Source organism: Lynx canadensis, chromosome C1 (genome assembly GCF_007474595.2).
Source record: "Lynx canadensis isolate LIC74 chromosome C1, mLynCan4.pri.v2, whole genome shotgun sequence".
NCBI classification, from domain to species: Eukaryota; Metazoa; Chordata; class Mammalia; order Carnivora; family Felidae; genus Lynx; species Lynx canadensis.
The window spans coordinates 9,077,465-9,102,609 of NC_044310.1; the positions used below are offsets into that span (position 1 = coordinate 9,077,465).

At 55.4% G+C, this 25,145-nt stretch overlaps 1 protein-coding gene across 3 annotated transcripts in view; it reads right to left on the minus strand.

Moving 5' to 3' along the window:
- DHRS3 (dehydrogenase/reductase 3) overlaps positions 1 to 25,145 on the minus strand; it is a 42,296-nt gene that overhangs the window by 3,169 nt on the left and 13,982 nt on the right. For all 3 annotated transcript variants that reach the window (XM_030325873.1, XM_030325874.1, XM_030325872.1), the window contains 3 exons: positions 5,877 to 6,020; positions 5,053 to 5,172; positions 4,450 to 4,688 (listed from right to left, as the gene is read on the minus strand). In XM_030325873.1, coding sequence (XP_030181733.1) covers positions 4,450 to 4,688; positions 5,053 to 5,172; positions 5,877 to 6,020 — 503 coding nt within the window. The remainder of the gene's footprint in view (positions 1 to 4,449; positions 4,689 to 5,052; positions 5,173 to 5,876; positions 6,021 to 25,145) is intronic.

The window sequence follows — 25,145 nt, forward strand, 5'->3', positions numbered from 1 at the left end:
AGTTCGAGCCCCGCGTCGGGCTCTGGGCTGATGGCTCGGAGCCTGGAGCCTGTTTCCGATTCTGGGCCTCCCTCTCTCTCTGCCCCTCCCCCGTTCATGCTCTGTCTCTCTCTGTCCCAAAAATAAATAAACGTTGAAAAAAAAAATTAAAAAAAAAATAAATAAAATGTCTTTTAAAATGTCACCCAGGGGCACCTGGGTGGCTCAGTCGGTCAGGCATCCGACTCGATTTTGGTTCAGGTCATGATCTCACGGTTCATGAGCTCGAGCCCCATGTTGGGATCTGCACTGACAGTGTGGAGCCCGCTTGGGATTCTCTCCCTCTCTCTGCCCCTCCCCTGCGCGCGCGCTCTCTCTCTCTCTCAAGATAAATAAACATTAAAAAAAGTACTAACATGTCACTCAGATCCCGCTGCTGCCTGGCTCAGACCCTCTTCCAGCACCGTCCTGGGCCCTGCCCACTGCCTGACCTCTCTCCCTTGTCACTCTGCTCCTGAAATCCAGGCCGACCTTTCTGTTTCTGTCGCTTCAGCTCCCTGCCATCTCAGGGCCTTTCGCCAGCTGTCCCACCAGGGAGGGTTCTCGGCCCATCCTCTCTGGGTGGCCTCTGATCTCCTCCCCCTGCTAATTTCCTTGACCGCATTTACCACGCGGCCTTGCCTGTCTGCTTGTTTGCTTGTCCGTGGCCTGTCTCCCCTGTCAGACTGTGAGTGCCACAAGGGCAGAGGTCTGGTCGGTCTTGCTCCCTGTTTTAGCCCCCAGTGTGCAGTGGCTGGCATATAGTGGGTGCTCAATAAACGCTTTGCTGGACCAATGAACCCGGAACAACTTGCTGCTCCCCGAATGTGCCCAGCTCGGCCCGTCTGGAGGTGGGGGTCTGCTGGGAATGCCCTTCTCTGCCCCGCTGGCTGGTCTCCTCCTTGATTCATTGATTCAATGAGCTGGTCAAACGTTTACAGAGTGCCTTCCACGGGGTTGGTAAATGAATAAATGATTGAATAAGCGTGCCTGTTTTCTCGTGCCTGTTCAGAGGCCTCTGACCTGAGCCCTGCACAGTGACGATGCTCCCTGTCAGGCCTGAGCTAAATCCAACAGGCACCATTTGCTCCAATTCATAGAGAAGGGAGCTGAGGCTCTGGGGAGATGGTGGGGCCCTAAGGGCTCAAGCCAGGCCAGCATGAGCCCCAGGCCAAAGCTCTGTCCCCCTCCTCACTTGCAGCTTGTCCTCCCATCCTTGGTGGGCCTGTAGGCGCAGGGCTGACCTTGATCCCACGAAGTGCTTGTGCTCAGGTACCAGGAGCACTTAGGGTGATGAATCTCTTGGAGCTGATGTCACCTTGGGCAAAGGCAACTCTTGAGACCCCAGCACAGGCCCGGTTGGTCTCAGAGAACCCGTGGATCTTCCCCCACACCCTCCCGGCCACGAGCTTCCTCTGCTATCTTAACGTGCAGCTAAGGTGTTCACAGCCCTGCAGTCTGGAAGGACGGCCACCGGGAGCCTGCAGAGATGAATGTGTTGACGAGCCCTATAGACATGGCGGACAGTCTGGTTTTCCAACCACGACCAGGGCCCAGCCTACTTGCTATGCAGGGGAAGGGAAGACAGGATGGATAGGGCCAAGCTCTGTGGGGACAGGGGGGCCCTTCCTAGCAAGACCCTTGCAGGGGAGCCTGACAGAGGAGGCCGGTGCGTCTGCTGGAGGGACTTTCTCCTTTCCCTCCTGGTGGGTGGGATGGGTATATAGGGAGCTATTACTCCCACGGAGGCTGTGCGGACTTGCAGAATAAGCGAGTTCGGCCCATGTCCATCTGTGTGGCCCTGGGCAAGTAGCTTCGCTCCTCTGAGCCTCAGTTCCCACGTCTGTGAAGTGCGGACAAGAGCTCCCTCACGGGGTTGCTGAGGGCCACGTGTAGCAGCGTTTGTAAAGTGGCTGTTGTGGCTGGGACATGGAACAAGATCAATAAATAGCAACTTGCAAACAACAGCACCTACATGGCTGTTCTTGCCAGAAAACCCATCAGTTTTGTCCTAAACATCTGTCTCTACCTCCCTTTAATGCTGGGAAGCTGTTAATCATGGTTGGACAGGAAACCAATGCTTCTCTTCTTTCTTTCTTTCTTTCTTTCTGTCTTTTTCTTTCTTTTTTCTTTTCTTTTAGGGAATGGAAGTTGTTTACACATCAGTCATCCTTTTATGACCCTTACCCCCAAACCTCGGGGCTCACCTGCACAACCACAGGTAACTAACCTTCCCCTAGTGCTTACTACGTGCCAGGCAGGCTAGGTGATTCACATCTAGGAGCTCAGCTAAGCTGTGAAGAAGGGAGTACACTTTCAATCCCTTCTTAAAGATGAAACCAAGGCATAGAAAAGCTGAGTCACCTGTCCAAGGTCACACACAGCTGTGATTTGGTCCTTGGCTGTTTGGGCCCAACCTCCGAACCACTGTAGAAAAATGTCGCCTTTCCTTGAAGTGATAGAGAGGAAACGGCCAGAAGATGAGACAGGAACACCACGTGAGAGGTCTGCTGATGTCCTGCCTACTTCTGTGCCCTGGAGCCCACCTGAAACCCAGGATTGCCCCTGCTGCTCTTCCGTCCAATAGGAATTTACTGAGCACCTCCTGTATACCCAGAAGAAAAGAAACCGGCCCAAAGTGGTATGGGGGGGCCGGCAAGCCAATAGGGAACATCAACGGTCATTAATCCCACCTCCTCTAAATACAGAATCCGTGATCATCTGCATGTGAGTCAGGTGGAAATGTGGATTTCCGTGGCACACGAAAGGTATGATCTGATAGGAAGATTAATCACATCTGCGTTCATGGAGATGTTCACTGTCAGTTAAGGACAAAAAGAGCAGCCGTTCATTACTGAACATCTAGCATGCCGGGCTTTGCACCAGATGCCTCACATGTATTATTTGTAATCCTCCCAAAGATCCCCGAGGGAAATATTATTTCCACTGTTTTACAGACGAGCAAAGTAAAGCATACAGAGGTAGCAAGACTGGGTCAAGATTTCACAAGTGTAGAGAAGGAGGGATGACCAAACCAGTCTCAGTAATAACCACCAAGGGGGACTGAGTGATTCCCACATGGCTCGTGCTGTGCTAAATGCTTTCCACCAGCTGTCTCATTAAATTCTTACAGTGAACCTCCACGCCATCTTCGTGTGTGGAAGAACCTGTTGTGCATAATTTAGAAGGCAAATCTGTTATTATATGCTGCATTGCAAAAGCAAGGAAAGTAGCTGTTGGATAATTCCCCATCGTCACCTGTCTCTAACTTTGTGCCCCTTCATGACTGTACATCATTAGAGCACCATTATTGGGGACTTACTATAGACACATGCAGTGTTCCATGCCAGATCCCATTTTATCCTTATCACAGAACCCTAGACGTGGACATCCTCATCGTCCCGTTTTATTTTATTTTAACGTTTACTTATTTTTGAGAGAGAGAGCATGAGCAGGGAAGGGACAGAGAGACAGGGGGACAGAGGATCCAAAGTGGGCTTGATGGGGCTCTGTGCTGACAGCAGCAAGCCCGATGTGGGGCTCGAATTCATGAGCTGTGAGATCACGACCTGAGCCAAAGTCGGGCACTCAACTGACTGAGCCACCCAGCCACCCCACTCACCTTCCTGTTTTACCGATGAGCAATGAAGGCTACAGTGGGAACTAATTGGACCCAGGGTCAGATGGTACAATACAGGTATAAGTGAGTCAGCACCACAGGTGGCTGGCTCCAAAGCATGAGCTCTCAACCAATAGTTCCCATTCCCCTGGAGTCCCATTGGCCTGGAGGACAGGGGGTTGGGCTTCAGTCTTTCTTTAAATTGAGCTATAATTTGCATACATATACTTATGCATATAATTTGCATAAAAAGTTGAAATAAATCTTAAGTGTATGGCATGATTAATTTTTACCTATGTAACTGCCACTTGGATTGGGAAGAGAGAGCATTTTAAAATATTCTAGAAAGTTCCTTTGTGCTTCCTCCCAGGCTATGTCCCCGCCCCTCCAGAGATGGCCACTATTCTAATGTCTATCACCTTGGCCTGGTTTTGCCTGTGCTAGAGTTTCCTGTAATGCCTTCATGCAGAAGGCACTCTTTGAAAGCGTCTGGCTTCTTTTGCTCAATGTAATACTTTCGAGATTGATCCATGCTGTTCATGTGTTAACACTGTTCTCTTGGGGAGTATTCCACTGCGCGCATGTGCACTGATACTTTGTAAGAGCTCCCTGACCTGAGAAGCAAGACCCTAAGCCACTACAGTGTCCCACGGCCTTGCACATAGAGAATCGGGTATGAGACCACAAAGCCAAACAGAAGGGGCTTCCGCGATATTTTTAAATTTTAGCTCTCTCTGTGCATACTAAGCACGTCCCTGGTCCGATCCGCTGTGGGACTTGGCTTAAGGGAGGGGAGTCCCCCGCTCACTGACCTGACCCTCATACCCTGGAACATCTCGGTGCTGGTGTGGAAGGGCAGCACGGTGGTGGCACTGACTCCTGGACAGTCCAGCAGCCCCAGGGTCAGGCTCTCCATGAAGGCGAAGGCCGAGGCTTTGGACGTGCAGTAGTCGATGGCACCAGGGATGGCAGACAGCGCCAGCACGGAGTTGAGACACACGATGTGGCCATTCTGCAGCTCCAGCATGCGCGGCAGGAAGGCCTTGGTGGTCTGAGGGTGGGTGGGAGGTCAGTGTGGAGCTGCCGCGGGCTCCAGCGGCCCCTCTGAAACCTCTTCTGGGGAGCACGACCACCCCGGGCACAGGCACCACTCCATGACTGAGCTCTCCTGGGACGGGAGGGGAGGGGGCCGAGGCCCGCCCACCGCAGGGCACCGAGCTCCGCATTTCTGTACGTCCAGATGTCTCCGGGGGCTGGGCGGTCATTGCTCTTACCTGGCCACCTTGCCTCCCGACATCCCCCTGGCCTGAGCCCAAGCCCCGGCGAGCCTCTCCCCACCCCCCTACAGCAGCCTGGAGGGCAGGAACACGTCACAGTCACGCCCAGGGCCGGCTGTGGCCCAGGACGGCCCTTACCCAGAACTGGCCCAGGGTGTTGATGTGCTGGGACTTGAGAAGGGCGTCATCGTCACTGTCCATCAGGCTCTTCCCGTGGACCACGGCAGCATTGTTCACCAGGATGGTGATGTCGCCCACCTGTGGGCAAGGGGGCCGCGGGGCTGTTAGGGCAGCCGGTCCCGGTGGCCTGCACCCACAGGGGCGGGGCCTGCCCCCTCGACACCGGCTGTGTGCCCCTGGACAGCCACATCATCTCTCTGAGCCTCAGTCTGGATTTGTGAGATGGAGCTGATGGCCGTACCGGGGTTGATCTGAGGGTCAGAAATACTTCGTGGCACACAGCATGTTTACGATAAATGAGGTTATTGCTACACAGAAGCACTTAACATTCACCACGGGCTAGATAGCAAACAGGATGGGTTTTGCTCTTGTGGAGCTCACTGATACATTCACCATGAACAGATGGCTGGAGTCAGGAGAAGGATCCTCCCAGAGGGCGATGGGACTTTTGCCCCCGAGAAACTCACAAGGTTTCTTCCAAAGGGGACAACAGGTGATTACTTCTGTTATGTAATCAAGCCACACACCTAATCCCTGCCCCAAAGAACACACGCGCGCGCACACACACACACACACACACGCATGCACGTATACACTCACGCACACGGACGTGCACACACAGCTTGGGCCAGCTTCCGGGAAAGTCCCCAGACATGCCCCAAAAACAGCCATTTTGCCATTCGCAACGCTCTCTCCCAGGCCAGGCAGGTGAGAGAATGTTCTCTTTGGCTATTGTGTCTTGTGTCCAGCCGAACTCGGGACAGACCCTCCTGGGCACTTACCTTCTCCCGGACAGCTTTGGCCGTCTGGTATACCTCCTCCCGGTTGCCTACATCACAGATGAAGTAGTGGCACTCGGTGCCCATCTGCCGAATCTCCTCTGTCGTCTCTTTCAGGCATTTCTCAGTCCGGCCCCAGAGAACGATCTGGAAGGAGAGGATGGCAACACCAAATAGGTGGTGATTAAATGACCCATCGTAATTCAATGGTGGGCAAGGAAATTCAGCAATTTGCCCGAGTAATTGGCAAGTCAAGTAGCTAGCCTCCCCGACTGCATCCAACGACAGCACGCCAAGCACATTAACAATATGACTTTCTGAACCGAACGGACAGTTACTGAGCCCATTTACGACCAGTCGATGGATGCATTATTTACAAGTCTCTCTTAATGTTTATTTATTTTTGAGAGAGAGACAGAGACAGAACATGAGTGGGGGAGGGGCAGCGAGAGAGGGAGACACAGAATGTGAAGCAGGCTCCAGGCTCTGAGCTGTCAGCACAGAGCCTGACACGGGGCCAGAACTCACAGACTGCGAGATCATGACCTGAACCGAAGACACTGAACCAACTGAGTCACCTGGGCTCCCACACAAGTCTTTCTTACACATTCCTTTCCACAGGACGCCTCCCACCAACAGATTCTAGTTACCCTACACAGTCTGGAGTGACAGCACTCCTGTATGGTGTTCCAGAATGTTCTCAGGAACAAGCTGGCCTTCCCACCCAGTAGGTCTAGAGCCAGGTTTATGAGCACCGGCCTCCAGAATGGACTGGAAGGTCTTGGCCATGAGGCCTACAGAGGTGAAGTGGACTCCCCACCTAGCTGTGGCCCCACTGGGAAGGAGGGCACGAAGACAGGCACCCAGGCTCCCACTGAGAAAGAAATGCTGCCGTCCCCACAGGCAATAAATGTGGGACCCATTGCACTAGGAGGAGACCCTGGTGGGGCCAATGAATGGACTCCTAACAGTGTTGGACAAACTTATGAATGGCTGGCCATAAAAGGCTCAGAAGAGAAGGCTGGTTCACTCTCAACCTTGACCCCAGCGAGAACAACCCACCTCCCCATGACATGATGTGTCTCTGGGTCCAGAGAGGCCCCCGTCGGTAAAAGGGTTGGAAGACAGGGAACTAAGAACCTTAATAAAATTCAGCTCTGGCAGCACAGGGCAATAGAGGCAGGGGCTGGAAGGCATCGGAAAAAGGAAGAGATGGGGTTTCCCCAGGGATTAGTCTAATGGATTTCTATTTTCATTTCTTCCTTCTAAAATTGTCAATGAAACTCCTCCTTGAAAAATGAAACCCAACATGGTACCCAGTGTGTGAAACTAGGTTTCTTCACAAGGAAGACATTCCAGGTCCAACCACAGATTTTTCCCTCTAAGAAACTAACGAGAACAGGAAGGCCGTGTTGGGTAAGCAAGCGTTTTCAAGTGAAGGCTACAGAGGTGGCTCCAATCACACCAGCCCAGAACCCGATGGATTTCTCCAGTCCGCTCTGTGACACAGGAGAGAGAAAAGTCACACAGACTAGTTGGTGGTGGGAACGGTTTTATCAACCGTAGACCTTAAAATCTCAGAACGTTCACTTAAGCAGAAAGGGTCCCAAAGGGAGAAGGTGGAGGGATACACAAAAGACCTGGTGTGCTCCCCCACCCCCAAACTTTCTGGAATGTACAAATCACCTGAATAAAGCAATGGGCTTTATCTTATTAGGAAAAAGAGCTGCTGGTCTCCAATGGACCCGCTTTTTCTACTAGTACTTTAGATACTTTTGAAAATTTACAAAAAATGTTTATTTATTTTGAGAGAGAGAGAGAAAGAGAGAGAGAGAGTGGGGAGGGGCAGAGGGAGAGACAGAATCCCAAGCAGGCTCTGTGCTATCAGCGTAGAGCCCAACATGGGGCTCGATCTCACAAACTATGAGGTCATGACCTGAGCCAAACTCAAGAGTCAGACGCCTAACCAACTGAGCCACGCAGGCGCCCCTGAAATATTTTTAAAAAGAAAATAAAACTGTTTTTTCAACCCCTGAAACATCCCTGGGAAGGCCAGTTTGAAGACCCCACCTAGTCCAACCGCTTTATTTCTTATAATTAAGTCTTAAAATACAGGAAGTGTTTTACAAGGAAGGATTCCATCAGTGGCTCTCCATGACCACAAAAGTCCTTTAAGGGCAAACGGACTGCAATTAGACAGTCTCCAAGGGACACTTTCTTGTCTATTGAACTAAAAACAGACTTAGAGTGTGTTCCTTCAGGGGAGGCAGTGAGATTCACTTCAGGAAGAAGAAAAAAACCATCTCTTATGGGAAGGCAATTGGGTGTAAGCATCTTCCACTCCACCAAACCTCACCCTTGCCTTGTAGTCCTTGTCACCCAAGTTTCTTTCCATCCTCCCTTGTTACCCCATCTGCCTATCTGTCCATCCATCCATCCATCCAACCATTCACTCATCCATCCATCCATCTACCCACCCAATCCATCCTTCTTCCCTTCCTCCCTCCCTCCCTCCCATCCATCCATCCATCTACCTACCCAATCCATTCTTCTTCCCTCCTTCCCTTCCCTTCCATCCATCCATCCATCCATCCACCTCTCTTTTCTTCCTTCTACTAACCCTCTCCCACCATCCAACCACCCTCCATCTAATTCTGACTATGTCAGCCTGAGGTGAAGGTGATCTTTGGCCTCTTTTCTCCTCCCCTAGTCCCTGCTCAACCCTATCCCACCTCCAGCTCCTATGGGGAACAGGGCCACAGGGTTTGCACCGTTCCCTAGGGTCTGGCAGAAGGCAGTGCCTCTGAGGACTCTGAGAATTTCTGGACAAGTGGAAAGAGAAGGGAAGTGTAAAGCTGGGGTGGGTGTTGGCAGGTGCAGGGGTCCTAGGAGCACAAGCGAGCCCCTCAGAGGGTCTGGGGCAGTAGTACACACAGGAGGCCTGTATTCTGGGAACCTTGGGTTGCTTCTCAGCACACACAGGTGTGCATGGGGTTCCAGCAGAAGGGGCACCAGGGACTCCTGGCCGGATTAACTAATTCTTCCTGACCCCCCCCCCCCCAAGTTCTCAGGTAGGGCAAGGAGGGTTGGGTCTAACCCCGCCTCCGGTCTGCCCAGGAAACCAGCCATCAGGAAACCAGGGAGGCCAGGACTGTCCATGTGGCTGGAAGAAAGCCCTGAAGAGGGAAACAGGGACAGGGGGAAAGGGGGCAAAGGGAACGCTGTGTCCACTCATTTCCCGTGGGCAGGGGATACATACATCCAGGCGGGGCCATTTCCTTTTCGGGGCCTGTTGAGGCTGCCCTGGTGGGCTGGCTTCCTCATGCTCTGTGCTCAGAGCCTCCAGCTCTCCCTGGGCACAATGACAGGGCTGCTTGCTGCCCGCCCCGCCCCCCCCCCAACCCCACTGGGCTGGGAGCCCCCTGAGGGCCCTCAATCCTGGCTTGTTCATTTTCACATTCTAGGGCCCAGCACGGCACATGCTGTTTGCTGGGTGAATGAATGACAGTTCACCTGCCACAGGTGGGACGGGCAGGGAGGAGGTATGAAGGCTGAGACCACCCCATCCTCCTTGATGGAGCCACGAAGGTCCTAGAACCCTCAACACAGAGTCTGCTTGGACCAAGATTCAGTGAGACCCAGATTTCCCCAGTGCCTCAAAACCACCCTGGGGCTGTGCTGTGATGTGAAGAGTCAAGTCTGAGGTTGAGACCCTTAAAGGGGGCAAGGGGTTACTCTCGGATGGAAAAAGAGGCTCAGGGCCATGCATGGGTGCCTCACTGGTGGCCACGGGCGGGTCCTCTGGGGATGGGAGGGCTTCACCTGTGCCTTGCTGGCTTCTCCTTCTCCAGTGCCCTGCCTGGACCCCTCTGGGGACCCAGAGTTGCTGACCAGGAAACCGGCAGATTCAGCCCAGCAGGTCTGCCCACACGGTCCCTGCCCGGAGTCAGCTGGGGGTGACTCCGGACAGCTGACAGGATAAGAGTCCCACCCGGTGTCAGAACGGAGGAGAGGACAGGCAGGCAGGAGGCAGGGGTCTGAGAGGGGCGTGGGGTGAACAGGAGAGGAGGGGGCAGATTGATGAGCCCGTGGAACTCCAGCCGGCCTCCTCTGAATAAACTCCCAGGACAGGAAGCAGCTGGTGAGGGCCAGCGGGCCCGGGATTCACTCTTAGGCCTGGTTGATAAAATGAGGGTTCAGGGTGACTCCACACTGGCGGCCTCCCAGCCTCTCTGGGGCCAACGGTTAGCTCCTGTCCTTCAGGCTGCATGGAGGGAAGGGGACCAAGACATCCGGCCCCTCTCAGGCCACGGCCGCCCTGTCCGGCCCAGGGTCCCTGCCCTTCTCTCCCTCAAAGCTGCCCTCACCGCAGCTCCAGCCAGCCTGAGCCCGAGAAGCCCCAGAGTTGAAGGCCACTGTTACCCACTTCTCACAGCTGAGGAGACCATGAGGCCAGAGGTCGGAGGTCGGCGGGTCCAAGCCCTGCCTGCTCCCCAGGTCCCTGGCTCTGCCCCTTCGGGGCTCCCACCCAGCACGAGGTGGCTGTCTGTTTGGCTCTCTCTCCCCGTCGTGAGGATGAGCGAGGAAGCTCACGGTTACAGGTTGACACTCATGCATCACATGCTGAACTTGGCCCCCAGTGTGCTGTCCTCGCCATTTCCCATCTACATCTTGTCTCCTGGATAAACGTCATTCATTCCGAGTTCCCTGTGACCCTACCTAGTGCCCAGCACGCTGTTCTCCTTTGCTTTAAATGCCAAGCCTACTTGTGGACTCCTATTCATCCTGCAGAACCCTGCTTGAATGCCCCCTTGGTTGTGAAGCTTCTCTGGCTGCTCCTTCTATCCTTCAATGACACACAATAATCCACAATAACAACATCATGACACAACAGCCAGTATCTAGTGAGCACTTTCCTTAGGCTGGGTACCCTCCGTGTGTTTTCTCCTTTCATCCTTACAATTCCATGAGTGGGTATGGTTACTCTGTCCATTCTGCAGGTGAGGCTCAGACAGGTAAAATGACTCGTCCAGGGTCACACCGCTGGTGCAGTGCAGTGTGACCCGAGCCTCACATGCCCAACTGCCAACACTGATCTTTGAGCGTGAACACCCCTGCCTCCCCCGCAAGCTTGCAAGGTCCTCTGGGGAATCCCATCCATTCTATCCATCTGGTAACCTCAGCACCCAGCAAGAGTAAAAGCCAACTAACACTGTCACATGACATTGGCCCAGGGAGTCTCTAGAAAAAATCTGCTGGCCAGAGAACAGTGAGTGACTCTTCTCCACCCAGCCTTGCCTTCTTTGCCCAGAGATGCTCGCATGCAGGCCTGCACTTGGCATTCATTGCTGGAGTTCAGCTGCAGAGAGCACAGCCCCCCTCCCCAGTGACGTGAGCTGGGTGGTCTCCGGGCGGATCCCAGGAGGAGCATCTGTTTATAATCGGCGGCCCCGGAAAGATCTAAGTCCCTCGGAAGGTCTTTGGCAGAACAGCTCATGTCTCACGGGTCCCATGTCTTGGAGCGAAGCGATGCTGAGTTGGTTTCCCAGAAGGAAGAAAATACCCACCAGAGACCCCAAACCATGGCAGGGAAGGGGGGTGGGTGGGAGGGTCACGGTTTTGAGGGTGCACAGCTCTCCTCCACTCTTAGCACCTCCAGCGGGAGGACGTTCATAAAAATCCATTCTCAGAGCTTCGTGTGGCCCGCAAGGGGTGCGGGTTGGTGATGCTGGGAGCACGGACACGTGCTGTCCAGCGGAAGTTAAATTTTAAGCTCTCTTCTCTTTCACAGTCCTGCCTGTTTCCAAAAAGAGACCCCCTATCTTTTGAGAAGAGTGGCTGAGAACACAGGCTCAGGACCCAGAGACTGCTGGGCTCAGTTCTCTGATCTACCCCTCAGAAGTTACACGAACTTAGACACCCACTGAACCTCTCTATAAATTAAGGTTATGAATTTCAAAGGGTGGTTGGGAAGATGAAGAAAGGACATGACAAACGCTCGTTATTATTATTATTCTTATTATTAACTCAGGAACATAAATAGATCTCTGCTCGCAGAAGATCCCACTCTCCCCCCATAAAACTGGGGTCACCGGGGTGACAGATGCCTGGAAGACCGGGGCTTCATTGCCTTGCTTCTAGACACAGCCTCAACTGGGGCCGCACCGCAGAATCTTAGAGACCTCTCCATTTCCATCCTTCCACTCGACTTACAAGACCCTCCTTTGTCCACAGTCCTGGGCCCACGAAGGTGGAGACCAGTGTCAAAACCGTCCAAGGATTTCCCGAGACAGGTGTTCCTGCTGAGCTCCGGGAACCGTGGGGGAATCTAGCGAGGAGCCTCCAGGGCTGCTGAGGGGTGGGAGGCTTGGTAGACGGGGTCCCTGCTCCCCCCCTCCCCACCCGGGTCATTCAGAGCACTGTCACTTTTATTCGTCTTCTGGAACAGCCATTTCTATACAGATTCCGTTGCTAAAAAAATAAAACGAAGTTTGAATACTACCGCTCTGGATCCTTAGCCCTTTCTTCTCTGGAACGGAAGCTTTTTCTTTTTTTTCTAGGAATGAACCCCAACCAGCTGCCTCCAGCTCTCACCCATTGGGAGTGCTGGGCGGTCACCCCCAACAGGCAAGCAGCCCACCTTGTCTTTCAAAGACAACCCTTCAGAATCCATGACAGTGATGGGATACTTCCTCGAGACATTTCAGATTTTCTAATCTTCCCACCTCCCCCCCTTCCCCGAGAGCCCCGTTTCTGCCCTCAACATGCCCCCGTTTGCACCCTGCCCTTTGCATAGCCTCCGGTTCGCTGTCTGTGTCCCCCCCGCTGATGTGTGACCCCAGCGGGTCAGAGGGGGCAAAGGCACTGGGCCTCCTTGCTGGGGGCTCAGGCCAGAGGCGGCTCCCCCTTCCTGTCCCCGTGCTGCCGAGCTGCCCGAGTGACAGGCAGGGCAGGCTCGCGCTGGCTTCGCTCCCTGTTTGGGCCTGCCCAGAATGTTCTGGCTACCGCCGGCTCAGCTGTTGGAGCGGACTGTCAGGAAGCTCCTCAGATTAGATCAGGCAGCAGTGTCCTCCTCCCACGAGTCCCTGACCACAGCCTGGAGCCGGACAGAGACTTCCTCCCGCCGAGGTCCGCCTGGAACTGGCCCGTGGGAGCCACGGGGAGAACCACGAGCATCATGCGGACACCTGCTGCAGGTCCCCACCCAGCCCTCTGGCAGCTCTAGGAGGGGGGCCCCAGGCCCAATCCGAAAATGAGGAAACTGAGGCACGGAGGGGCTGTGTGATACGCCCGAAGTGACTCAGCTGGTAACGGTAGAGCCGGAACTCCAACCCGCTGGGTCTGATGCCCAATCCTGTGCACTCGGCCGCCGAACTTCACCTGCAGAGCGAAGAGCCAAGTGACCCCATAAAGGGCCACATGTATGCACTGCACAGCTGTCACCGAGTGCACACCACATGACAAGGGCTGGACGGCAAGGCGTCCACCTCCCGGGAAGCCGCTGCCCTGTGACCGTGTAGCACGTGGCCCTGCTGACCAACTATGTGACACATGGGTGACAGTAAATGATCCTCAACACTTTGCGAGGCTACCGGGGGCCTTTAGAGGCTGAGGTGGGAGAACAGGTGAGGACAGGACCCACTGTCCCTGAGCATAGGTCAGCACAGTGGCTGGGGCAGTCGGGGGGGGGGGGGGGGGGGGGGAGGGGTGTGCCAGGAGCATCCCTGGTTCTCCCAGCGGGCAAGAAGGAGAACGGGACTCACCGCTGCCACTGCTAACGTTTCTCGGGCGCTCGCTGTGTGCCAGGCCCTGCTCTAGGCACTGTAGATGAGGTCCTCACTACTGCCCGCAGAGGGGCATAACAGCTTGACTCGTGCCCCCCTCCCCAAGAAATTACGTCCAATTCCTAATCCCTGATACCCATGCGTGTGACCTTATTTGGGAAAAGGGTCTTTGCAGATGTAATGAGTTAAGGATCTTGAGATGAGATCACCCTGGATTAGGGTGGACCCTAAATCCAATGACAGGCGTCCTTATAAGAGACAGAAGGGAGACACACAGAGAAAAGAGAGGAGAGCCCTTCCAGGGGGCAGCCATGTAAATGTGGTCCAGGAGAAAGGAAGGAAGAAGGCTAGGCCATCTTGGAGCTGGTGGAGTGGAGTCCCCAGGAGAGGGTGGCAGCATGGACAGGTTCAGGTAGAGTCCAGTTACATACTGCCCTTGACCTCTGGGACCAAGAATATGTATTTGATCCATAAATAACATAGGGCCACTAGAGGCTTTTTTTTTTTTTTTTAACAGTTTTAGGTTCACAGCAAAATGGAGAAGAAGGTACAGAGAGTCCCTACATCTCCCCTGCACCCCCTCAGGCACAGCCTCCCCGACTACAACGTCCCCCATCAGAGTGGTACACTTGTTACAACTGATGAACCCACACTGACACGCGTAAGGTCCCTATGCCTTTTCCAGAATGCCATACAGTTGGAATCACAGTATATGGTTTTTTCAGACTGGTTTCTCGCACTTAGTATATACATTTAGGGTGCCTCCGTGTGTTTTCGTGGCTTGACGGCTCATTTCCTCTTAGTGCTGAATAGGATCTCATTGGTTGAATGTTTCAGTTTATTTATCTGTTCACTTAATGGAGGGCCTCTTGGTTGCCAGTTTTGACAGCAATGAACAAAGACGCCATAGACATCTCTGTGCACGTCCTTGCTTTCTGACTTTCCAGATCTCTTCTCGGACACACATCTCCCTCCAACAATGGAAGCCCTACGTCCATGAGGACAGGGGCACCGCGCCCCCCACCCCGCGACACACACACACACACCTAACACTTTCACCTGCCAAGAGCCATGTCTTCAGCAACTGTTCAGAAACCAAGTAGGACAACTGGGCTAAGTCCCCATCTCATCCCAGGGTGTGATTCTTGTGACTCTTTTTGGTTCCAGGACCACTGGGAAAACCTCCTCAAAGGGAAACTACCTCAAAGGCTGCCTCTAAGGAAGCGCAGAACAGCTTCTCACTTCCAGCCGGAAACTCAGGGGCTGACGTTTCTTTTCACAAACACTAACAGCCTACAAGCCGGGCCCAAGGGCTGCACCTCCTTCTGTCTACCCGTAGACCACACTTGGCAAAACCCAGGAGTGGGAGAACTCAGGCCAGAATTGCTAGCTGACACCTCATGACCTTTGCCCCCGTTCCCGCATCTGGACCTCCCTCCGGGGGCCGTTGCAGAGAACACCAGGTGACCTTGAGATGCAGGTGCCAAGAAGGGGAGGAGAGCCAGCGGTTACAGGCCACTCTCCAGCATGGTGCACATCTCCAGCATCACCATTCTGAGAAATGGGACCATAAGTGCCGTGTGTGAATGAAGCTCAGACAGGCTAAGTAATTCGTGCAGGCCGTGTAACCAGAAGTTTCAAAGCAGCTTCAACCTAGACCCCAAAGCCAAGCTCTTTCACCGCTCGCTGTCCTGACTCACTCACTCGCTCACTCACTCGCTCACACATTCAAGGGGGCTTACTGAGTGGTGACCGCATGCCAGGCAGTGCTGGGAGCTCTGGAATACAGCAGGAAAGTTCTTTCCCCTCTCCTGGCATTTGCTCTCACGAGTGTACGGGGGAGATGGGGAACAACGAACATAGGAACGAATGCAATATATGAAGGTGGCCAAAAGTGCACGGAAGGAGAGGGAAGCTTTGTAGGGGGGAGGCTGGATGGAATGATCCCCGGGTGGGAGTGGTATTTACTTGGAAGGGGGGACAGGGAAAGCCTCTCTGATAGGATAACATTTGGGCAAACTTGAGGGAAGTCAAGGAGGGAGGGATGCAGATATCTGGGGCAAGGGCCTTCCAGGCAGAGGGAGCAGCCAGTGCAAAGGTCCTGGGGTGGGAATGAGCTCAGGGTGTTGGGGTACAGCAGGGAGGCCAGGTGGCAGACACGAAGTTGAGCACTGCAGCTGTAAGGAGTGCGGGGTGGGGGTGGGGGCATGGAATTCTATTCCCAATGAGACTGGAAACCCTTCAGAGGGTTGTCACCACAGAAATGATCACTTTTGACTTGGCTTCTGGAACGAGTTCTGACTGCTGGATTAGGGGTTGGGAATGGGAGTGGGAACCAGGGCGGTGCAGGGGGGCCTGTCAGGAGCTGCTCTACAGGCGGGTGACACTTGAGGCAGATGGGGCAGTCGGGTGAAGGTTCTGGAAGAGGAGGGTTCAGGACTGGGCAGCCAGAGGAAGAGGGGTTCCAAGAGGACCCCAAAGGGTTTGGTCTGAGACACTGGTAGAACAGTGGTCCTGCACTGAGCCTCTGAGCCTCCCTCTCCGGGGAAGGTCGGCTTTGGCAAGTCCCAGGTTCGGAGGAAGAGAAAGGTCCTGACTTCGATCCTCAGGTCCCTTCAGCATCCAGAACACTGGGCTTAGGCAAAGCGAGGGGGAGGGGTGGTGGAGAGTGCGGAAACGGTTCCAGGTGGCGAGGGCCGCCTCCCCAGGAAGAGGGTGCCTGGATGCCGGCCGAGCAGGCCAGCTGCCCACCTAGCGCGCCCTTGGCCGGCTACCCACCTAGCGCGCCGCCGGTAAACACCCCAGTTTCCAATAACAAAGCGCCGGCCATCCCAACACCGCCCCTGACAGCGAAATGAGCCGCCGCAGCCTGCTCCGTGCAGGGAGGCGAGTCTGCGCTCACATGATGGGGTGAGGGGGTGGCAAGGAGGAGCCGCCGGGCGAAACCTCAACGGGTCTGGCAGGAGGCTCCAGGAAGTCTTTCTGAAAGCGGGCCCAGGGGCGGGCGGAGGGTGGGGGCCCGCGGGGGTCCCGGGAGGGGGTGGGGCAGGGCTGGGCTGGAGCCCTGGGTGGGGATCGGGCTGGGATCCCGTTTGGCGGACGGAAAAGGAAGGGAGAGGGTAGGGAAGAGGGCTGGGAGGTAGATGTGGAGGGGGCGGGGCGGCGCTGTGGTCCAGGAGGTGAGGAGGGTGGGGGGGTAGGGGCTTCAGGGAGGTGTCCGGAGCGCGGTTGGGGAGGGGGCGGAGCAGGGGGGAGGGGGCGGGGTAGGTAGGGACCGGGCCGGGGACGTGGGGAGGAGGGCCAGGCTGAGGTTGGGGGTGCGGGGAGGGGCGCAGAGAGGGAGGGGGCAGGGGAGGTGGGGAGGAGGGCCAGGCTGGGGCTGGGGTCGCGGCGAGCGCGGGGGCTGGAAGGGGTGCCCCTCCGGCCGCCGCCGGGACCGCCCGCGCTTCCTCCCCGCGGTAAACAAACGGCGTGACGTCACGGGCGCCGCTGGCCCGCGGCTGAACCCGGAGCTGTAAATGAGATGCAAGGTGCCAGCAGCCTCCAGGCCGCGAGGCCTGCGCGCCACACACGCTCCTCCGCGCCGGCCTGAGGTTACCCCAGCTGCACACACGGACAGGATGCTGCAAACGCCACCAGACATTGCAACACGCAGCCAGTCTGCTGGCCGCAGCGTGAACCCTCCGCCGCCCCCCTGGCAGGCACGGGCCCAGCTGGAGCGCGGCCTCCCTCCTCCGGAGCGTCCCCGGGGGCTGGCGGCGTCCACCCATCTGGGGTCAGCCTCTCCGCTGGGGACCCCATCCCCTGCCTCTCGGGGCGGGAGGGGGTTTTCAAAACCGAGGGCTGAGCCTCTGGGGTCAGCTCTGGGCTTTCGGCCCAACAGACTGGGGAAGTGCCTGCCTTCGAGCTCGGCTTTCTGGGAAGCTCATCCCTCTTCATGGAAGTAGAAGTGCTGGGGTGCTGGGGGCCCTTCCTCCAGGTGTGAGCAGATGCCAGCGGGTCCCGCCGGCTGCCCGCCTCCACCAGGCAGGGGACCACCGTTTGTTCCAGGCGGCTCCCAGAACGCCCCTGGCCCGCACACCCTTGGCAGCCCAGGTGTCTGAACTGCCCTTGGGAATGGCAGGCAGCCTGGCTGGGGCCGGCAGGCCAGCCCCGTGCTCTGGAGTTGATTTGCTGTGTGACTTCTGGATGAGTCACTTGGCATCTCTGGGCATTACCGTCTTCCCCCCGACCCCCCCGGGGAAGTGGGAAGAATCAAAACTGGCCTCCCTGTGCCGCTGTGGGAAGGTCAAAAGTGCACGAAAGCCTCACCAGGCTCCTGGGGCTGGCTAGAAGCCTTCAGATCCGGGGCCCGATGCAGAACCTGGAGACACGGAAAGGAACCCAAGCAGGCCCTCTCTCCTCAGCCACCTACCAAACTTGCCTTCTGGATTTCCTGTGAGTGGCCAGGGCTTTGGGGACATATGGGCAAATGGTCCCCTGGGCCCAAGGAGCCGCCACAGACTCCCCTCTTTGGACCCCACTAATTCAAGTCCTTATGGCGACTGGGGGGGGGGGGTGGTAAAGAAGAAATGACTACAGGGGCGCCTGGGTGGCGCAGTCGGTTAAGCGTCCGACTTCAGCCAGGTCACGATCTCGCGGTCCGTGAGTTCGAGCCCCGCATCGGGCTCTGGGCTGATGGCTCAGAGCCTGGAGCCTGCTTCCGATTCTGTGTCTCCCTCTCTCTCTGCCCCTCCCCCGTTCATGCTCTGTCTCTCTCTGTCCCAAAAATAAATAAACGTTGAAAAAAAAAAAATTAAAAAAAAAAAAAAAAAAAAAGAAGAAATGACTACAGATCTTTAAAAAGCAGCCCAGGAATGCAACAAGGCACCGTCTAACACCAGAGCCAATTCCAGCTTCCCTGTCACCGAAGTTAATATTTAAATCTCTCTCCCTCCCATCACCCTGTTTTATTGTCTTTACAGCATTTTGCCGCTATCTGAAATTTTAAGTTATTTCTTGCCCCCGCCCCCCAACACACACTTTCTAGCATAGGCTCTCGGGATGAATTCCCAGCACCTGGCATGGTCGTCAGGTGCCTGCTGAGCATGTGAGCGAACGAACGAAATCATTTTGCCTCCCCTGTGAAACCGGTGATAATGTGTCTTGAAGGGGATCTCGGGACGGATGAAGTATGGCCCACAGGCCTCGCACGAGGAAGCCGGGCGGGGCCTTTACATGGACCGGGCTCTAGAGCCATACCCAGGGGCACAGAATGCCAGGTCACGTGCCTTCCCCTCCTGCCCTGGACAGCGGGAAACATGGCCCCAGCAGACCCACTGCACGATGCAGAATGGACAGCACATCCCAACAGACGGCTGACGACAGCTAGCTGATTCACAGTTGCCTACACACCCACTCTACACATGCAAAAAAACCAAAAGCAGTCAGTACGGAAGCGTATTAGATTTAGCGGTGAAAACAATCGTATCACAGTGGTCCCCAGTGCTCTAGGATTTATTCAAGAGCTTGTCTAAGGTGCTTCAGTGAGGTCTATAATCCCCTAGCCTCAGTTCCTAAATCCAAAGTCTCCAAAGTCCTTTTTCCCCACCCTCCTCTTAATTTGATCTATACATTTAAGCAAGTCCTCAAGGGGCCATGGACCTGAGCTATTGGGCCATCTTATAGATGGGGCACCGAGGTCCTAGAAATGTCAAGGGCCTGGCCAGGAGTAGCTGAGCTGGGACCCCAACCCTGGTAACACTTCTGCTGATGGAGGTGAGACTATAGCTGTTGTTTTGGGAAAGAAAAGACTGATTTTTCACTGGGGGAGGGGTGATTCTTTCAGCATCCCCTTCCTATCCCAACCAGGCATCCGGGGGTCCCTGAGCTGGTGTGCCCAATAACACACAGCTGGTGTGTCCCAGGAAGACCTCCAGCTAATTAAGCATTATTTATGGCCCGGCCTCCTGAGGACAAGCTTTAAATTACTTGCAAGCCGTGCCAAGGTAACTATCTATCCTACAGGCCATTAATTAGCAATCGGTCTGATCTCTGCAGGAGGAAGGTCAAACGCCATGGAGTTGACCCTTCCGGCTGGCTGGCGTCATGCTATCAGGCTGGGGATCTGGGCCTGGAGGGCTGGGGGATTTGGGGAAGCAGTGGGACGTTTTGCAGCGGGAATCGGCGTGCTCAGCAAAGGCGAAAGGATGCTGGGAGCAAACCTTCACGGTTCTTGCCTGGCCCGGATGCTGGGCCATGAGGGGATTCCCTTCAGCACCAGCCCTGCAGAAAGAGGAAAATTCTGCTGGAAAACCAGGCTTCCCTCACCTTCCAGGAACCCGGTCTGGTCCTGCACCCTGTAGAAGCTCCTCTTTGGCTCCCTAGCGCTCTTTCAATCCAGTCTGTGGCCACCAAGTACTGTGAGGTGTCACCCTTTACCATCTCCCATCACGCTACTCACACTTCTGTTCTAGCCGGCCCAACCGCCTCTCCCATTTTCCAGACACGCACTTCCCCTTTGCCTGGGATGTTTTCTTTCCGTGGCCTCCACCTCCTCCTTGATGTCTCGCCTTAGACCCCAGGCCGAGCCACTGCCAGCCTTCCTTCCGCAGAAGCCAGACTGCCTGGCTTCAAATCCCACGACTATTCGTGCCGTGTGATGTTAGGCAAATATTTAACGTCTCTGAGCCTTATTCTGCTCATTTAAAAAATGAGGACAGGAACAGTTCCTACCTCTCAGATGGTCCCTGTAAGTCACCTAGTGCACAGGAAGAGCTGCATTGACAGCAAAGTCAGAGACTGGTTGGAAGCCCTACGCTGTGCCCATAGCTGACTCCCATCATGGTTTGCTCATCAGGCACCCATCACACCATATATGTTACTGAGGGCCACTGGCCCATTTTCCCAGCTAGACTGAGGCTGGAACCCAGAACCTTGTGTTTTTTTCTTTTTTTTTTTAATTATTTTTTAAAAGTTGTTATTTATTTACTTTGAGAGAGACAGAGAGAGCAGGGGAGGGGCAGAAAGAGGAGGAGAGAGAGAATCCCAAGCAGGCTCTGTGCTGCCAGGACAGAGCCCGATGTGGGGCTCGAAGTCACAAACTGAGATCATGACCTGAGCCCAAACCAGGAGTTGGAGGCGTAACTGACTGAGCCACCCAGGCGGCCTTGTGTTGTTTTCTGTGTAATGTCCACCTGGGCCCTGTGACCTAGGAGAGTCCCCTGTGTGCCCTTCCCTCCTATCAAATCCGCCCCCATTAGGAAGCCTTCTGGTTTGACCCAGGAGCAGCTGCTCCCCCAGCACAGGGTCAGTAAAAGTCCCTGTTTTTCCATTCTGCTCTCCAAGGACAAACCTTCCCTGGGGATGTCCTACTGCCCTCATCACGATACCAGCCGCTCTGTGGCAGGAACCGTGACATCTTCCATCCTTGGTGACTCTGGATGGCACCTGAAACAGAGCTTTGTATTCAGCAGGTGCTCGGGGCTGATCCAACCAGCATTTTCTGAGCCCCTGCCCAGCATGCTGGACCATCTCCTGGAATCCTCCCAAAGGCCCTGGGAGGCTGGGATTAGCACTGTCACTTTGCAGATGTGAAAGCTTCCCCAGGACACCGGGCCCTAATCCCCAGAATTTGTGAAGGTGTTACCTTGCAAGGGGAAGGGGGATTAGGGTTGCAGATGGAATTAAATTTGCTAATCAACCGACTTTAAGATAGAAAGATTATCCTGGTGGGCCCTGTATAATCGCAAGGGGGCCTTACAAGTTGACAAGTGGGGCCAGAAGAAGGGAGTAAGAGGAAGTTGTGAGGAAGCATGGCAGCCGCTGGCTTTGGAGACAGAGGAAGGGGCCACCAGCCAAGGGACACAGGTGCCTCTAAAAGCGGTGAGCGCAGGGAAATAGGTGATCCCCTAGAGCCTGCAGGAGGAACGCAGCCCCGACACCTTGACTTTAGCCCGGGGAGACCTGTGCCGGGCTTCCGACCTCCAGAACTCTAAGAGCCTAAGTGTATGCTGTTTTAAGCCACTGAGCGCGTGGCCGTGTGTTAGCACAGCCACCGGAAGCTCCTGCAGAGAGGTTGAGGAACTTGGCCAAGGTCTCCGGCCCGAGGAGCTGGGATTGAAACTCGAGTCTGTCTGCCCCAAAGCGTGTGGGCTGTCGGTGGCACAGCAGCCCCTCCCCATCTAACCTACCCTCCCCGGCTTCAAACAAACCGGTCATAAGTGCTTTTGTAGAGGGGGTACGAGACGGGTTGGAGTGAATAGTCAAACACGATCCTCGGCCGCACCCCCGGGGCCAACACATACTGAAGGCTTGTTTTGTGCTCGGGACTTCTACACGTTATCTCATTGAGTCCTCCTTTTACAGATGAGGAAACCAAGGCTCAGCGAGGTCTAGAAGCTTGCCCGGGGTCACTCGGCAAAGTAAGTGGAAGAACTTTGGTTTGAGGTTTCCGAGCTCAAAATCTGAACCACTGTTCTCTACTGGCTCCTGGAACAGGGCCAAGAAGCCAATGCGGGTGTGCGTGCCCAGCACGCGGGAGTTCATGTGTGTGCGTGCAAACACACGCACATACCCCGCCCAACACAAAGGCCCAAGAGGTGGCCCCAAAACCAGGACAGTGGAGCCGCCAGCCAAGGAGGCGTGAGCCCTCAGAGGGGTGCAGGGTGGCCCCTGTGCTCCGGGCTGGAGGACCCCCACCCATTCCCCTGCACTCTGCTGCGTGCTCACAGGGAAGTGGCCTGGAGAGGTGAGGCGGGAGCCCTTCTGTGCCAAGTGAGAGGTGAGGACGTGAGGCGCGGGAGCCAAGGGTGGCCTGATGTCACGTGGGGGTGTCTGGCAGGACTGCTAGCCTGCTGTAAGGTCGCCCTGCCCTTTGTGGTCACGCTGGCCCCAGCCGCCCAGGATAACCTGCTGTGGGGCCCGAGAGGGTCGGAGCATGCTGTGCTGGCTGGCTGGGCTCTAAAAGGACCCTGGTCCTGGGAGTTCTAGAAGTTCCCCAGAGACCCTTCTTCCCACCCTGGAAGGACCCAGTATGGGCTCCCTTCTGCTCACCTGCCTGTGGCCAGAAAGGAGGGAGAACTGGGCTTCTCACACTCAGGAAACCACCACGATGAACAGTGACCCCGCAAAGGGACTTCCTTTACTCTCCTATTATAGTGGCCTTCAGTCTTCTAGAAAAGGTCACGAAGAAAGTGTTGACAACCTGCGAGGCCACCTTGACTGGCTGCTCATTTTGCCTCTTTGAGCTACAAACTCCCCGAGGGCGAGGAGGTTTCAGCTCAAGCCTAAAAGGACCACTTTGTCCTTTTAGCCCCTAAGTGTCAGTAAATGACCTGATAATGTCTGCAGGACCAGACTTGGGAGACTAGACTAGACTGGCTAACAGGTGGGCCTGGATCTCCTGGAAGTTTCTGCTTGAGATGACTAAAACCTGGATTGGTCCTTCTACAAGGAGGACTGAACGCCTGCTCCTAATACCCTTGCTCCTGGTAACAGCACTCCCACAGACCCCCACGGAAGCCCACCTCCCCACTCTCAACCACTGTGACTTGGCTGGGGCTGGTCCACCCCTGACTCAGGGACAGGCCTGTAACCCATCACTAGCGACTGCTTCAGGCTCAACCCAGTCACAGACAGGGGGACTCAAGTCCTGGATCCTTCTGGAACTGCTGAGCAGAAGAGACCACTCCATCCTGTGGACTGGGAGCTGGGGTATTTAAGGCAGCGAGGGGCACACGTGAGCAGGAGGTCTGCCCAAGGAGAGACTGAATCCTGACACCAGTGTTTGAGCCCCTGAAGCCATGCCCAGAGGTAGTCCCATCTGCGGACCTTCTGGTCACAGAGGTCGACAAACCAGTGTGAAGGATACCTCCAGACCCACCATCAGAACTGTAGCTAATGTTGTTTGATGCATTTAGACTCCCTGGCTGTTAAAGTCAACGGCCGCACGGAGTCTGCTGGGGGGCTGTCAACATGACCCGTTCTGTTCCATAGAATGATTAATGAGGAGGTACCAGAATCACCGGCTCAAGAGGACACCTTGGGTTTAAATCCTGCTTGGTCACTTACTAGATGTGAGATCTCAAGTTACTGACCCCCAGAGTCGTGGCCAGTAGAGAGAGGATTGGAACGGCACCAACGCTAGGCCTCACTGTGGGGAGTAAATGACTTACATGGAAAGTGCTCAGAACCAGCCCCCGGGCCCAGTAGGCACTCAGTGAACACAGGCTCTAAACTAGCCAGGACGGGTCGATCACGTATTTGCTCAGGCAGCGAACATTTATCGAGTGCCTACTGTGTGCCCGATACTGTGCCAAGTGCCTAGGACGCTTGGTGAGCGAGGAGACTTGTCTCCTGCTCCCCGAGGACCTTACAGTCTTTTGCATCAGACACATGGCAACGAGCAGCCACAGAGCGCCCCGAGTTGCCATGGTAACCTGTGACTTTGGCCTCACCACAGCCCAACCCTGACCAACTGAGCTACTTGGATGCTGAGATGAAAATGACTAATGAAAACCCACAGAGGGGAAGCTGGGTGGTTTTCAGGGGAGTGGGCAGCCCGGCGCAGAGCAGAGCAGAGCAGAGGCCGGGCCCTTGGCCAGCCTCCCTCTGCTCTTCACCCACAGAAAGGCCTGCACCCACGAGGACAGGGACAGTCATTACCGGCCATCTTAACAGGGATGGAGGCCTCAGTGGGTGGTAAGACACCAGGCTCTGAGCCCTCTCTCTGTGGGAAGACTGATTCCCTCCCACTGTCTTCTAGCTAAAATTGCTCGAGGGTTTCTGTGGCATGGGTGGGATAACCCCCTTCCTGGGGAACCTCAGAACCAGGTCAAGTTCAGCCAGCATGTTCTTTGCCTTTTGCCCCTCCCCCTCCCCCACCTCCCCACCTCCCGCGCTAGATAGACGACCTGGTTCAGTAAACAAAAGGTGCAGAATCACGGTTGGGGTGTGTCCACTGTCCCCCTGCCCTTACACTGCCCCCCCTCTCCCCCCCCACCGCCTCCCCCCTGCCCCCAAGCTGGCCCCCTTTCTACCACTCCTGCTCCCCAACTGCCTCACCCCTCCCCCATTGCCTTCCCCCTCTCCCCCACACTGCCCCCCCCCGCCCCCCCCTCCTACCCCTGACTAGAAGGAACCATCCTTTCTTGCAAATGATGAACTAGGAGGTTTACATATGTTATTTCACTCAATCTCCACACCTTCATTTTTCAGATAGGGGAACGGAAGCCCAGAGAGATGAAGTTACTTGTCTAAGGTCACACCACAGGTGGCTCTTTATGGGATTAGGAACTGCATGAGTGCTGTGGCCTCTAGCCCTCAAGAGACCCATGGATCAGCCCTTGGCTCTGGGGCTGGGGTGGTCAAATCCCAGTCCTTCAGGGCTGGATGCTGGACTTGGGAGGCCCCTTCAATCCTGGTTGAGAAATGAAGGCTTCTAGTTCACGGACTCCCTAGGGGTGGTGGAGAGGCCCTGGCTGAGGACTGAGCAGGACGCGGGGTTCCA